Genomic DNA, 12,688 nt, shown 5'->3' with positions numbered 1-12,688 from the left:
ACAGGACTTGTGGTTTGAAACACCTCTGATCCAGATGCTCTGCCCCTTCCAGCATCTCATCAGACACTCCACACATTTCTTCACAAGTTCTACTGCCAAAAGTTGCGGTCTCCAAAGCAGAGTTTCTTATATATCCTTTCTGTCTTGCTTATGAGATAAATTCTTTAGAGATAAGGACTGTTTAGGTGTGTAAATACACTTACGTGCATGCATATATCAGCTGGCACAATAAAGCCTTGGCTCACAGCTTTGGAGCCCTCAGCACAGGAAAGACATGGATCTGTTGGAGAGGGTCCAGAAAAGGGCCACAAAAATGATCAAAGGGTTGGAGCAGCTCTGCTCTGGAGACAGGCTGAGAGAGTTGGGGTTGTTCAGCCTGGAGAAGAGAAGGCTCTGAGAAGACCTTAGAGCACCTTCCAGAACCTGAAGGGGCTGCAGGGAAGCTGGGGAGGGGCTCTTCACCAGAAAGGGCAGTGATAGGACAAGGGGTAATGGTTTTAAACTGAAAGAGGGTAAATTTAGGTTAGACATCAGGAAAAAATTCTTCACCATGAGGGTAGGAAGGTGCTAGAATAGGTCGCCTAGGGAGATTGTTGATGCCCCTTCCCTGGAGGTGTTCAAGGCCAGGTTGGATGAGGCTTATGCAGCCTGGTCTAGTGTGAGGTGTCCCTGCTCATAGCAGGGAGGCTGGAACATGACGATCTTGAAGGTCTCTTTCAACCTTAAGCATTCCATGATTCTATGAAAAGTGTGGCTGGAGAATCTTTGCATGACTGCAACACAGGTAGCTACAAAAAAGGAGGAATGCTCATGCTAACTAAAGCACAGGAAGTTTTTGAACACAATAATATTTCCCAAAATGTCAGAAAATCATTGTCCCATGGACCAGAACAAGTCAGCTTTGGTGTGAGTGTTCATGGATTGCATTTCATTACTATTTGACTATCATATTGTCAGTTGTAGCCTCTCTGAGTCACATTTTACTACTATTCCTTCTCTTCTTTGATCTCACCTTCTGAAGTCTTTTTCTCTCTTACATGATCGTAAGACAATATTCATTTATATAGAAAGATATTTAAGAGGTAATTGCAGGTGGAACATTCTTCAAAGAGCCTTTGAGTACCTCTTCAAAGCTCATAAGGATAACATGCTTACATATTATTTTAGGCAAATTTACCTAAGGTTTAGGCTGGCCTGAGGTAGGAGCTTGGTGAAATCTGTGAGGCTGTGTCATAGCTGTTAAAGAAATCATCACTCTTGAAATTTTACCTCCAAAAATGTAGAAGAAGAAACAAATAATTGAATAAAAACCCCTTCCATTGAGAAAATAAAATCAGTGCAAAAATAAGGCTACCTTCATCTTAATGTGTGAAATTTGTGGCTTCAACTAAGTGGTGAAGTTATTTCCAAGGGAAATTGGAGAGATCTTGCAACCTCAGCCTGTGTTGAGCAGAGCAGCTAAAGGGTCTGGTTCAGCCCACCAGCAACGTGGGGCTGGTATGTGCACACACCAAAAGCACACACTAAAGGGGTGAGTATTTTTGAGCACTGTTTGTTATGCATATCTCTCCAATTCCAGCCTAGGGATTTTCTCAGTTCATCTGAGCTGCACACCAAGCTCAGCACTTATCTCGCATTTATGAAACATCTTCTCATGCCCCACTGCGAGTGGGGAGGAGCGTCTGTCCCAGTGGGGGAAGTGAAACATGGAGAGTGACGCTTTTAAAAAATATTAAAACAGTGAAATCTAAGGAGAACAGGCATGCAAATACCTCAAACCCCAGCTCTTGATAGTTTGCCTATAGCAAACATAGTGACAAGATTACAGAAGTAAAACTGAGGCCAATACGCTTCATCATTTTATGGTGTTTTTTGCAGGATTCAGCTGAAACATCTGTCAGATGTTGACTGTGGAAGCTAGGAACTTCTAAACATTTGGATCTGAAATGGGGGAAAGCCAGGGTCTGTGGAAACCCTGCTAAATCCAAGTAAATCAAACTTACCCTGCCCTTGGTAACAGCCAGAACAAGTCCTGATCGCTGTGCAAATGCTCACATCAAAGTTCCTGAAAGCTGTGTTGGAGATGAACAGCTGGTATCTTTTGGGAGTTTTTAGTCCTGCTGACATACAGGTCCTATCCTGCAATGAAAAAATGAAGAGTGCTGGGACCCATATCACCATGTGAGTCTCCAAGTCTAATGAATGCTGGATGCAGCAGCTGATGCCCCAGGATGTGATTTGCGCTCATGCCCATGGTTGTGGGGCCATGTACACTTTTTGAAGGACAGATCTAAGCTGTTGCTTTGCAAATTCTAATAGGTAACATCTGTTTAGGTCACCATTTACAGTAAGTGATAGTGTTAATTCCAGGGCAGTGATTACCTTGTTTGCTTTGTCCAGTTTGCTGGGTACTAGTTAAGGTTGGACATGCAAAGGGAAAGGAAATTTGTGCATTCCCTGGGAAGAAAGAATCCACCTGGAAGGCACAGTGAGCAAATTCGTTTACAGTCCCTTTTACTTTATCTTTTCTTGTCCAGCAGGCAGGAAATTACCCTACTCTATAAAGATAATTATTCTAATTTACCTGACTGCTGAGATTCAAAGCCCTGTTATGTGATTAGGAATGGGGGGAAGCATTTCAGCTAGGCTCTCTTCAAAGCTCATGTTGAATTCAGAGTCCATCAGAGCAACCAGAAGTGGAAAGGAAGAGCAAAACCCAGAAGAGATGGGAAACACAGTGGACAAACTAGATTTTGTGGTGATTGTAAGCCATTTCACAAGGGAAGTGTACATCTCTCTGCCAGTCTCTCTTGGGAACAGGCAAGGAAGAAGGTTGGACTCAGAACTAGTGGGTAACCTGGAGGACCAGCAGGAATGCATGATACTTTTTCTGAGGCAAATAAACACTTTTGTAGAACAACTCTCAACAGCTGTATTAGTTAATCAGTTGAAAAATCCACCCTCTGTGGAAACATCCTTTTTTAATTGAAATTGTTGAATGAAATGGACTTTTAGAAATAGATTACTACTTCAAATAAATGGTGCTATCTTCAAAATCATTAAGAGATAGTGGCTCTATCACCTTTTTTATTCTGAGATCAAAACATCTGCAATGATGGCCCTGGTCCTTGGACCATCTTCTTCCAAGTCAGAGCTAAGCAGAAATTTCTGGCTTCTGTTAATAAACTGGTCAGAAAAACTATCAGTTTTTTGCTTACACTTGTCTGTTCTTCCATCCCATCCCCGTTTCATGTATCTATATCTATATATAAATGTTAGTTTATTTAAATAAATAGCAAACAGAAGAAGGGCGTGAGATGATAATTCCCCCTGTGTGTCACCTCTCTCAGCCCTCCTGCTTTTCCAGGAAGAAATGTTTTTCCTCAAATGTCTCCACAAGGACAATAAGTTGATCTATGAAAGCATGGAAGAGGCTTGTTGAATGTCTAGGAAGTAAAAAAACCCACAAAACAATCTTTCCCTCTGCTTTTTGGCCTTGGTCACTAATGTTTGGATTGATCAAAACCCCAACTTTTAAATGCCCTGATATTTCCAGAAAAAAAAATCATGTTTTAAAGCATTTCTTTCAAAAATTGGAAGGGCTAGCAGAGTGGAAGATCCAAAGTTCCCATTAAATTTGTGTCATAAAGTTTTAATTTATATTAAAGAGACATCATTATTAAAGGGAGAATTACATAAATTAAGATGTAAATTATGACAAGGAGGCTCTTATCATGAGATAATCAAAGATAATCACCCCCCTGAGGTACCGGAAGAAACAAGGCACAGCTGAGCGCCTCTAAATCTCTTAACAAGTACAACGTTGGAGTCTTTTGCAAAGGAAAAATGAAGGCATCCACCCTTTGGTGTCTGAGAGAAATGAATTGCATCACTGGGATGCTGCAAGGTTGGACCGGTGAGGTCAGGATTATAGCTGAGCTAGATACATTCAATGGACCCACTACACAGACTTCTTTCCATGTGCTTCTAAAGAAAACTCATTTAAAACTATTTTTTTCTGCCAGTGAGAGAGAAAATTGATTTCATAAACAAGAGCAGGAAACAAAGAAAAGCAAAAAACCCTCTCAAAATCATGAACAAGCAGCTGTGGCCAGTTGTAACTAAAATTCCACTGTTATCCATGTTATTAATCTGTTAACAACCTGGTAGTACCCAAAGGACTTTGTCCAGCTGCCTAAAGAAATCATGGAAGAAAATAATATTTATTGCATAAATAAAAATGTTCCGTTTTGAAGGCAGCTTTCATTCTCAAGTAAAAAAAATAGCATTCTATGTTCCAGGTGGACTAATGATGCTATGAGAGAGCAGAGAAACCCAACTAAGTAGGATACAAATAAAATCTGTAGATCACCCACCATATTCTCAAACCATAAAATGAACCCAGTTGTGTATAGTTAAATGCTGTCTGGTTACAGCAAAAGGTATATAGGAATTTACACTAGAAAAGCTTGTTTAAACAAAAACTATGACTTTTCATTAAAATTCAGGTTCTGTGAAATTCCAAGTGTTTTCTGAGACCATGGCAATCTTGGGGAAAAAAAAATACAAACACAAGAAAGGAAAAAATTAACACGGATCTTATGAAAATCTTTCAGCTCACAAGTTGAACAAAAATTTGATTGTACTTTCACTCCTGACTGTTTTTTGTAAAGAATATACATGAATATGCATAATAATATAGAAGATTTGAAGTTCAAAAGACTTTCAAAATTAAAATAGAAAATCAAAGACCTTGTTTCAAAGTCGTTAAAAAAAAAAAAAAATTTCACAACTTCCATTCTAAAACAAAAAGAAGGTTGGAAAAAAAGCATAACTTTCCTGCAGAATGCAATCACTTGTTTCTCAACAGCTGATGTATATTCAACTCCACCATCAGCTGATAAGGATGGAGCTCCTGAAAAACTATTCAAAATCCAGCTGATCAAATGCTATTCTGCTGCTGCTGCTGCTTCCAGCAGAAGCAACAAAATCCTTGGTTCCAGCAGGTTGGGAGAGTGGTATTAATGCTCCAAATTTCTCTGCTTTATCACCAAATCAATGTCCCATGCAGATGCTGCTGCTGAAGGCAACACCTTTCCAAGGGGTGGAAGATTGCTAGAGGACTAAACAAACAAATAAGTGCCCAGTTTTCATCCTGAAGCTGTATTTATCTTTTACATACCTACTTAAAATACAAGCTTTACCCAAGCTGTCAAGGAGCAAGCACTGCTCTTCAGGATGCTTTCTTATTTCTTCTATTATTATTGCTTATATCACATACTGTTCCTGTTTGAAGAGTTTCTGTGTAACTCAAGAGACACTGAAATAATTCCTGCAGTGCTTACCTTTTGCCCAGTGTGTCCAATTAAAACACTATGAGCTACAGAAGTGTTTCCCAGGCTTTCTACGATGTCAATGCCAAAGTGTTTGCAAGCAAAAATCCAGAAATGCTGGAGTTCAAGGTTGCTGCTTCTAAAAATCTATATAAAATAATAATAAATTAGTAATAATACTTTTTTAAAAATTTGCTTATAATTCTCCTTCCCTTATAGTACAACAGAAAGGGGACGTGCAAAAACACATTAAAAAAGTGTTGAATGTATATTTATTATTTGAGAGTCTCCCGGAATGTCTAGTTTCTGCTTTCAACTAATAATACAAAACTTTTTACCTTCTTTTAAATGACTGTCATGCTAAAAACGAAAAACAACAGTATGAAAGAAAATTAGAACGGAGAATCAGTAACAGAGTAAAACTGCTCTAAATTTTGCAGGTTTAATACTGGGAAGAATAGCAGGGTAAAGAAGTTAATGTCTGTAGCAGAAAGATGCCCATAGGTACTTGGCTGCAGTCATTTAATAGCAAGAAGACTGGTTGTAGAGGGAGCCCATGGAAAGAAACAGAATTAACTTAGTTATTAATGAATGCTAGGTCAGTAACATACAAAGAAATTAAAAACTAGGCAGAGAAAAGAAGAACAAAAAAATCAAAACTGCAAAACATCCTTTTATTTTCTTTTCTTACAACTAAGCTTTTGCAGAAATAGAATGCACCAGTCTAAAAACAAACAAACAAAACCAAAACCCCTACATTGAAAAACTGGACACCTTCCAAAGGCACACTGGACACCTTCCTCCCCCTCTATTCTGCATTGGTGAGGCCGCATCTGGAGTATGTGTCCAGTTCTGGGCCCCTCAGTTCAGGAAGGACAGGGAACTGCTTGAAAGAGTCCAGCGCAGAGCCACAAAGATGATTAAGGGAGTGGAACATCTCCCTTATGAGGAAAGGCTGAGAGAGCTGGGTCTCTTTAGTTTGGAGAAAAGGAGACTGAGGGGTGACCTCATCAATGTTTACAAATACGTAAAGGGTGAGTGTCAAGAAGATGGAGTTAAGCTTTTTTCAGTGATGACCAGTGATAGGACAAGGAGTAATGGATACAAATTGGAGCATAGGAGGTTTAAGGTGAATATCAGAAAAAATTTTTTTACTGTGAGAGTGACAGAGCACTGGAACAGGCTGCCCAGAGAGGTTGTGGAGTCTCCTTCTCTGGAGACATTCAAAACCCGCCTGGACGCCTTCCTGTGTGATGTACTCTGGGTGATCCTGCTCTGGCAGGGGTGTTGGACTAGATGATCTTTCGAGGTCCCTTCCAACCCCTATGATTCTATGATTCTATGAAAGAAGAACCACAAGATGGGTTAGACCAGAAAACATGCCTTACAGAGAAACACAAAAAGTCTGTTCAGGTCATTAGATGGGGGGTTAAGAGGACCACAGGCTTTAAGCAGGGTTATGGGAAGGTATCAGATAATAAAGGATGGTTTGGGATTTTTAAATCAGATAAAGTAATAGTGAACTACAATAGCTGGAGAGTGAAGCAAGACAAACACAAAAAGTGCACATTTTTAACAAGGATTAAAAAATTCCCATGGAAACCATTACCCTTTTGAAGGTAGATTCTCTACCAACTGCAATCATTACAAATAGCTGAGATCCACCGGGAGGAATTTTTTTGACTGCATGATCTATTGGAAGATATCCCTGCTGAAGGCAAGGGTGTTGGACTTGCATGACTTTTAAGGTCCCTTCCAACCCAAACCATTCTGTGATTCTATGATTATAGTGGCAGGCATATGCTAGATGAATACAGAGGACATCAGCTATTGGTGTAAGTAGCACTGAAGCAGTAAGGAGAGCTCACACCAATTGTCTTTCTGACTTTGTCACCAAAACAGAAGCTAAGGGACATGCACATACAGCTACAAGAGCTTTTACTGTAACTGTGGCCTATTTACAGCCTTAAAAGGTGATGTCAGTGTAGAGGTGATTTACTCTTAAGGATGCTGAGCATTACAGATGACAGTCAGGACAAATGTACCTGTGCTCCACCCTGGCTGCTCCAAGCTGTGAAGTTGTTGAACTGAACAAGTCTCTTTGGGCTGTGTGGCAAATATTCTGGGTACACCAGCAGCCCATACCTGTTCAGGAAAGAAAGCAAAGGAGACAGTTTCTTTAAACTGCATATATTCATGAGCAGATACTCTTATTAATCATTTAGATATCTAAAATCTTAAATCTTTAACAGTTCCCTGCATGAGATTTTATCACTTCTTCCAAAATACAAAACTGTTGGATAGCAATATTTGTTTTAGGCATCTCATGATGCTGGACAGCATAATTTATTATTTTTTTTCAAGTATTTTTGGAATTAGCCACACCAGGGGTAACAAGCAGTGTAAAGCACCACTGACGTGCTTGGTGCAAAACACCACTACCATGCTCATGAGCCTTCAACCAGCTTCAGATGAGCCCAACATGAATCTGGATAGATAAGGCTTTTCTAGTTCTTGGATTCAGCCAACTTGGAGTACACTCCAAATGTACATGTTCGTGAATGCAGACCTCGGTTTCAACTTCTCAGAGATTTAAAAGCAGATTAAAATCCAGATTTCCTCAAAATTACCTTGAATACTGTGTTCACTTCTGGGCCCCTCATTACAAGAAGGACATTGAGTTGCTGGAGCATGTCCCAAGAACAGCAATGAAGCTGGTGAAGGGTTTGGAGCACAAGTTTTATGAGGAATGGCTGAGGGAACTGGGGGTGTTAAGAGAAGGCTGAGGGGAGACCTTCTCACTCTCTACAATTGCCTGAAAGGAGGCAGGAATGGGGTGGGGGTTTGTCTCTTCTCCCACGTAACTGGTGATAGCATGAGAGGAAATGGCCTCAAGTTGCACCAGGAGAGGTTTAGATTGGAACAATTTCTTTACTGAAAGAGTGTTCAGGCATTGGAACAGGCTGCTCAGGGAAGTGGTGGAGTCACCATCCCTGGAGGTGTTCGAAAATTATGTGGACCTGGCACTTCAGGACATGGTTTAGTTGGCATGGTGGTGTTGGGTTGATGGCTGGACTAGATGATCTCAGTGGTCTTATCCAACCTTAATGATTCGATGATTCTATGATTCTAAAATTCAGGTTACTCCATCCACTGACTTATAGCACAAAGATATTTTTCCTATCAGTTTTGGTTTAGGGAAGTACAGGCAACAGCTCTTGTGATTAGCCATTCCTGGATATGTACTGTGATATGTAAAGTCTGAGACACACACAGCTCCTTTTATCCCATTGGAAGGCAAAGTGCTTAGTCTACATTTCAATCCACTTAATCAGAGGCCAAATTCTAACAGTTGAATGTTTATGCTGCTATGATATAAAGCATCTGGAGGTAAGAAATGCCACTACAGGTTTTGTAAGCCAGTGTCAAGTCTCTAACGGTGGCCTGTAGGAGATGTTAAATAAGGAGTGTAAGAAAGAATTTGTGTATCTGTTCTCCTGCATGACACCCTCTTCTGCTCAAAATGTCTGGTACATTAAAAATGAGCTTTCAGTTCAACACATGAGCGTATGCTTCAGTGCTTTGCTGTTAAATGGTTGATGAGGAAATGTGTGAAATGTGGCACCTTAAACTACATCAGGATCATTTCAACGAGGTGGTAAATTGGAGGAGCTTGTTAACAGCAGAGGGAAATGTTGTGAGGTAATAAATCGGGCTTGTGAATGAAGAAGAAAGGAGCGTGTTTTAACTACTAAGGAAAATCACTTTAACCAAAAGTCCCCAAGTACCTTGTGCAGGAATGAGCTACATTCTCACTGAAGGACAGGAGAGGTATTTTGGATGGTCCCTCAGGGGAGAGATGAAAGAAATAGCCATATCCTGCAGCACTCACTGTGTTACCCTGCAGAGAAACATACATGACTGTGAAAAAAAAGATTACCACAGATTTCTGGAAAATAAAATAAACTTAAGAGAAACCCAAATTAAAAACCCTGCTGAGGTGCATTAAAAAATCTTGTTTAGCTTGTAGAAGCTCATACCTTGTTTCTATGCCCTCAATCTCATCCTGTTTTCACTCCAACCTTGGGACAGTCTTAAAAAGAAAACTATTCTCAAGCCAGGCAACAAGGGTTGGCCAGGTAATAGAAACAAATGACAGAAAAATGGTATTGCCATAACTCTTCAAGAAGCAGGTAAGAAAAAAAGTGTGTGGAAAACTCCTTACTCCCACAAAATCCTTTGTAAGTAAGAAGGCAATGTCATGAGGAAAGGTAAATCACAAGCTACTCAATTCATTTATTTATTTCTCAATCTGTACCTTTCTCATATCTCCCAAAGCAAATACAGCAAAAGGAATCAACATTAGCACTGAACTGTGAGACGTAAAGGCCAAGAGAAAGCAGAGCTCTGCATCTTCAGGATGTGTCAGTGGCTGAGCAACTAAACTTACCCAGACCTGTGGTAAACTAATTGGTTTAGATTCTTTTTAATTGAGTAAGGACAAACCATGGGAAGATGTGCTGTTATTGTCACTTAATATCACTTACTAAAGAAATTATGGAGCTGAATTATTTGTATCATTTCAAGAGGTGAAATATAAGTGAACACAAGGGCTGTCTGGCCTTAAAATTACAGTTTGGTGCTTAGTGAGTCTGTGGCAAGGGGGTTATGGGGGGGGATACTCAGTCGCTTAGGAGCTTTTCTACTCTAGTGCAAAAACCTACTCTTGCTCCATTAACGGCAGGCAAACTTAGCTGGTTTTGGATGGTCCCCATACAGTGATGTATTCGTGTGCATATCTGGGCATGATCCCTCTCTTTTAACTTAGTTGTGTAAAAATTTGACGCTGAAGTCCAGGCTGGTAAATGTAGGGTCTCTTTCTAGGAAAAAATAAGGCATACTCATGTCCAGAGGGCAATTCTTCTGGTCTAACCTTAGATAAGATTAATTGCTCTCTGGAGGTATCTAGTTCTCTAAGGGGACTCTAAGATGAGCTTTCTTGCAGCTATAAGAAGAGTTTGTTCTCTAAGACCAGGACTGACACCGACCACTCCCATTCATAGGTCACCGGACAGTGTTAAACAGTAATGACTTTTTGGTCCCTGATGGACCAAATCAAAGCTGAGCCTGGTGACCTAGAGGTGAAAGCCTCCATATACCAATTACTTTCTTCTGACCCATTCAAGTGTGTTCCCTGCAGTCGTGATCTCTGACATCTGTCAAGCAACAAAGAGACATCGATACCCAAAGCACTGTTCTCTCTATCCCTTGGTAAAACTGCTGCTTTTCCTGAAAGTGCAGCCACAGACTTTTCTCCTTTAACAAAATACTTCTGCAGTCCAGTCACATTATTTCCAGGGTCTTTTATTTGCAACTCCAATCGTGCATTCTACAGATGATTCATAAGGAAAAAACCTGCATATTTATTCAGCCAGCTAGTGGCTGGAGGGCAGGGGTTTTAGGCAAGCAGGGAATTTTGTGTGGAAATCAATTCTTTGTGGAAGTCAGTATATTACGAATGTCCATGCAACCAAAATTCCAGAGAGAAATTACCTCCCCGAGCATGCCAGCTACCTGGAGGTATGCAGTAAAATAAAGTGGCTGACGTTTTAAGTGTCTCTTAACCCTGCAACACTGCTAATGTAAATATTTCATGCATTTCTTTTAGATAACCAGGGCTCAAACCGTTGACCTTAACGATGATATTACAGCTCTGGAGAGTGTGCCCAGCACTGCTTCCCCTCATTTGAGGAGCTGGTAGGACTCAAGGAGTACCCCCAGTGGGCTTGCCTCAACCTGTACACACCTTGCAGAAGGTTTTAGAAAAGATCTCAGTAGGGATGAAATGCTGAGAAACAATTGATGCCAAACAGATGCAGCCTCACCTCTTTGGTAGTGTGGAGAATGGCTGGGTTGGATGATACTGGGAAACAAATTCATTTGTGAACAGCGTGACCATCGGTCACTCCTCTGACATGGAAACACTGGCTGATCTCCACCCCTTTCATTCATTTAAGCTATTTCCAACTCCTCAACACCATGGCAGGAAAGGAAAAGGAATTTCTTAAGCCACATCCATCCATTTTTATGCAGGAGCACTGCATCCTAGCTCTCGGATTTAAGGGCATTGAATTATTACGAATGGAAAGTTACTTACTATATAAGGTCCAAGACCCACTGGGCCCATGAGAGCCAAGAAAAAAAGATTAAAATATTACTTCTTTTTTTTTTTTTTTTTTTCCTTTCCCCTACACACAAAACGAACACAAGGGACACAGACCATGAATTTCTGTGACAAAATAACCAATGTCAAAGAAGGGCATCTTCAGTTCCTCATGCTGATAGCATTTAAAAGGCAAGAAATCACCCTGGCAAGGAAATTGTCTTATGACACCAAAAAGCAATAACCATGGCTTTCCATAATTACTAAAAAAACCCCAACAAACCACAACCAAAACCCTAAACTTGTAATAATAATTTTGCACTTATACTGCATGAGTGCAAAATTTTATCTAACAGCCTGATTCACAAATGCACTTAAGAGCTTAAGTCAAATGGAAACCAGTGGAAATCAGGTCTCAGAAGATCTTTGCAGGCTCAGGTTTGAGTGACTGCAGTGTCCCAATTTCAACACCTTTTAGGATACCACTGATTTTCAAGGAAATTTAAGCTCTTCAGTCACCAATGCAAATTTAGGCTCCCAAGTAAAGATAGTGGTTATGAAGATAGTGCAAGTCTCACTGTGGAAAGCTTAACCCATCATGCACAGAAGATGTAGCACAGCATGGACCTAAACCTGTCTGACTATCTTAGCTTTAATTCTTGTCTTAAAGATTGCAGCCTGAAGGTTTAAAACCAGTAACTGAAAGATGGCAATCTGAAAACAAACAAAAACCCGAACGAAACAACAAACAATTACAAAAAACAACAACCAGATAACATTCAAATCTAGAGGGGGAAATTTCCATTCCATGTCATGGGCTGGGAACCAGGCAGAAGGAAGTTGAGTCCTTCCTGTTACACTCTTCAAACCTGACTATTAAACTAAGATTATTAATGCCTAAAAAGCAATATCTAGTTCTTGAGCCATTTGATCAGAGAAAAGGTGCTGAAACTTTGTAACATCATGATGCAGGTGCTGGAGCACCATCCCTTCATTTAATGATTATTACTGTACTAAGAATAAGTGCACAGGATACAAGACTTTTGCTTGGAAAAAACACGACTTTTTCTCTTCGTATTTATGTCCTTTCATATCTTCTGCTGAACACTGCCTGGTGCTGTAGAACAGTAATGCAGCTAATAATAATTTTAAGCTAGGCAATTTGTGTCTCTGCCCATGGCAGGGGGGCGGA

The 12,688-nt window shown here is 40.3% G+C and overlaps 1 protein-coding gene across 1 annotated transcript in view; it reads right to left on the bottom strand.

Moving 5' to 3' along the window:
• Positions 1-12,688, bottom strand: part of PKHD1 (PKHD1 ciliary IPT domain containing fibrocystin/polyductin) — a 250,597-nt gene that overhangs the window by 113,462 nt on the left and 124,447 nt on the right. The window contains exons 42-45 of the mRNA XM_051615066.1: positions 9,122-9,234; positions 7,379-7,478; positions 5,346-5,480; positions 2,004-2,139 (exon numbers count right to left, since the gene is read on the bottom strand). Of these exons, the coding sequence (XP_051471026.1) occupies positions 2,004-2,139; positions 5,346-5,480; positions 7,379-7,478; positions 9,122-9,234 (484 nt within the window). The remainder of the gene's footprint in view (positions 1-2,003; positions 2,140-5,345; positions 5,481-7,378; positions 7,479-9,121; positions 9,235-12,688) is intronic.

Source organism: Apus apus, chromosome 3, assembly GCF_020740795.1.
Source record: "Apus apus isolate bApuApu2 chromosome 3, bApuApu2.pri.cur, whole genome shotgun sequence".
In the NCBI taxonomy this organism is placed as follows: domain Eukaryota; kingdom Metazoa; phylum Chordata; class Aves; order Apodiformes; family Apodidae; genus Apus; species Apus apus.
This window is presented reverse-complemented; position numbering and strand designations above follow the sequence as displayed.